General features: G+C 34.2%; 1 protein-coding gene across 1 annotated transcript; it reads left to right on the forward strand.

Annotated features, from left to right (window-relative positions):
• Positions 1–2101: 2101 nt before the first annotated feature.
• Positions 2102–3253, forward strand: LOC133788921 (protein S40-7). Its single transcript, XM_062226582.1, has one exon. The coding sequence runs from the start codon at positions 2279–2281 to the stop codon at positions 3020–3022; it is 744 nt and encodes a 247-aa protein (XP_062082566.1). The 5' UTR covers positions 2102–2278; the 3' UTR covers positions 3023–3253.
• The last annotated feature ends 517 nt before the right edge of the window (positions 3254–3770 follow it).

A 3770-nucleotide genomic window follows, 5' to 3' on the forward strand; every position in this document is an offset into this window, starting at 1 on the left:
AATTTATAGTGGAGTAATATCAAAATTAATAAATTAACTATTATAATTAAAGAGTTTAATTATTTAGTTTATTTATTGGAGCTTAATGTTATAGGTCCATGGTCCCCTAAATGGCTCAAACAATCACTGACAAAGGTAAATACAAAAACGGGCAAAAAGGACTTATGTGATAAGTAAAATATTTTTCTATGTATCAAACATAATTATTGTTTAATTATGTGTAATTAATTAATTATTTGATTTAACAAAAATATAATTAATTTTGAATTAATTTATTTTTTGGGATTTTTGGTATTTAAATAATAATAAAAATTAGAAAAATCACATGTCATCACTGGCATGTGGTACACGTGTAGCACAATGCACAGTCACTGTGCTACACACATAAGAGACTGTAATCAGTTTCTAGGTTCCACAATTTTAGTTATTTAAATATTAAATAAATAATGAGATATTATAATTTGATTAAAATATTATTATTTAAACAAAAATATGATAACTGATTAGTTATTTTCAAATTGTTTAAAATAACTAAGATTTTATTTTAATATATTGGATATATTAAATATAGGATATCAGTTTTACAGAACGCAACTTTTTAGGGATAGAAAAATATCTAGAAATCTCTCTAAGAGAAAGAGAACAGTGACACAAACAAAAGTCACTATTCTTCACAAAACCTAAGTCCAAACTTTATCAGATCTCATGTGTTGAGAACATCTGATAAAATAGTTTTTTTTGCGTATTGTTTGTATAGCGAGCCCACACTCGTTCTTTGTGTGCTGAGAATATTTTGGAAGATCTTGGTGTGAGATCTCAAGGATTTAGCCATATAAAAAGATTGCAGCAAGGAAGGACCTGAGGTAAACTTTCTATTTTTGTCTTTGATTCAATATATATATATATGCATGTGAAGAAGTAGATCTAGAAATCTTATGAGATTAAACTAACAATTTGATTGTTGTTCCGTTGCGTATAATCTCTGATTTGATTAATAAAGACCAACAGGTGTCGTCGACACAGTCGAAGGTCTTTGTTGGCCATGACGCACTGAGGTCTCTGTCACTCATGTTCCTTACATGTTTCCATCACCTAAGTCCCGTTGCCCAGATCTTGTTGTCTCCAACAGCACCTACAGAAAGTAACGGAATAAGAAGAGAATGGTGAGGAAGAAGAAAGAGTCGAGGAAGATAAAGATGAATGGGTTTTTTTATTTTTATTTTGATTTTAGTTTTAGTTTTATTTTTTTGTTAAATAAATTTTGAAATTTTGAAATTTTTTTTTTCCAGTATTTCAAGTTTTTTCAATATATTTATATTATTTTATTTTAATTCCTAACATTTAAAAATGTATTTTTAATTATTATTCTATTTTAAAATCTATTAAAATTAATTTTAAAATATATTTGTAAGTTGGACTAATCATGAATTGACACGTGTTTGTTCAATCAGCACCTAACAGAGTGTAACGGACGGAAATCATGGGAATAACTGTTTTACTAACATTGAATATTTTTCCCACAAAAAAAAAAAATTGAGATTATACCGCGTATAAATAAAAAACTTTGAGTACTTATGCTACAAATGTCCCTTAAAATTTTTTATAAAAACAAGATAAAATAAATTTGTTGAAATTAATAATTTTTTTTAAAGAATGTCAAAAAAAAAAAACATTGAGAAAAAATGTTAAAAATAATTTTAATTTTTTTTAATTAATAAAATATTTATAGATATTTTTGGGTATAAATATATTGCCCCTAATATAAAAAGTTGAAAACACCAATAGACTTTTAAGCATATTAAACATCATTATTCGTACTAGACTGTTTTTTCCTAAAATTTCAACTCATGATGGTACAGTCCTTTGTTAGAATCATTTTAAAACATTTATTAATAAAATAAAGTTCAAAACAAATTTATTTGCAAAATAATAATCGATACTCGAACAGGCAGGCACATTTGATTCATGATCCTTAAACAACAAGAGAATCCCTGAACAACCGGACCAAAAATTGAAAAAAAAAACCTTAACAAACAATATCGACCCTCGATTTGGAAACGAACGAACGGCCCTTATCTGTAATTTCCCCATCACATTTAGCGGCAACGTCACTCCTTGTGTTCTTTCATTCACACCGCTTTTTCTCTCCTTAATAATAATCACCCAACTCTATTAGCCGCATCCTCTTTTTCTCTTGCCTCCCTCTCTCTCGAAACCAAAAACACGTTTTCCAATAAAACTAGAAGCCCCAATCGAATAATCCTGACCCGAACCCGTCATGGACATACCCGGAAAGAACCGTGTCCGCCACAGGCCATCCACATCCACCGAACGCTTCCTCGTCGGTGCGTTCTCCCACTCGCCCTCTGATAATGCTGTAACTAGCACCAGCGCCGGCGACGGTGACGAGCTGAACGAGGACGATATCTTCTGGACTGGCGATTTCTCCGCCGAACCCAACCATCATAACCACAACAGCTCCGCCTCTCCCTCCTCCACGTCTGCCTCTCGCGTCTTCAACAACAACCGTCTTCTTCAACCCAAGGGCTTCGCTGCTCAACCCGAAGGTTTTGGAATCCTTGCCGCTCTCCCCGAGAACGAAACTTCGTCACCGAATCTCCGGGACCATTCCAATCTTTACCAAAAGGCTTCGAATTCGTCATCTTCATCTTCTTCGTCTTCCTCTTCGCGTTTGATTCCGGTGATTCCGAAGCCCCCGCAAGAACGCATAATGCCTGTGCCTTCTTCTTCGGTGAAGTACCACCAATCGGTTCCGGTGAACGTTCCGATGTTATCCAAGGCCATGTCGAAGCCCCGGGACTTCTTCGCTGTAGACGTTGATGTCAGTGATGATGATGGCGAAGCTGAAATGCTGCCGCCTCACGAGATTGTGGCGAGAAGCTCCACGCAATCCCCGATGCTTGCTTATTCGGTTCTTGAAGGCGTGGGAAGGACCCTGAAAGGGAGGGATCTTCGTCAGGTTCGGAATGCGATATGGCGACAAACAGGTTTTCTTGATTAAGTAAGGATTCTTTTTTCAATTTAGGGAAAAATATGCTCCTTTTGTGTTTATCAGCATTTTTTTGTTGGGTATCCTGTGTAATTTCATCATCAAACATTTGATGTAGTATAAATGCTATCAGTATCATTTAGGGTAATCTCAAGCTCATTCATTTTTTGTTGGTTAGTAAATTTTAGGAATTATGTGATGTTCAGGAAAAATAAATTTTGACAATTCTTCATTGTTTTGTTATCGAAGTCTTTAATGCTGTTGTCTTTGATAGCAATGAAGCTAAGGAGTTGACTATTAAATTGGTAGAATTGAATTGAGATAAAATTTTGATTTGTGTTTGGTGTTTACTACATTTGAAGTATATATTCTCATGGTGGAGGAGTTGTAAAGAACTCACTTTGTGCTTGTTAGTTATATTGGAATTTGAATCACTAGCCACTAATGGCAGTTTCGGAATTTATTTCTCTATTGGGGTGACTCTTATTCAGTGGTGGTTGTGGAAGCCAATCGTCGGAGGAATTTTGTGTGAGATAGGTGCAAATTCCTTGTTAGTTCTTTTAACCTCCTTTATTTGGAGTATTTTGCTCTATATAAAGGGGTTTTTGTTTTCTTTCTTGGGAGTAAGATGAGATCAAATGGTTGTTAACCCTGGTGGTGATAGGCATCCCCTCCTCAATGTCACAAAAAAAAAATGGTTGTTAACCCTGAAAATAGGTGTTCCCTGTCCTTTATCTCAATAAGTCATCTGTTTTTCCAA

Source organism: Humulus lupulus, chromosome 7 (genome assembly GCF_963169125.1).
Source record: "Humulus lupulus chromosome 7, drHumLupu1.1, whole genome shotgun sequence".
Taxonomy (NCBI): Eukaryota; Viridiplantae; Streptophyta; class Magnoliopsida; order Rosales; family Cannabaceae; genus Humulus; species Humulus lupulus.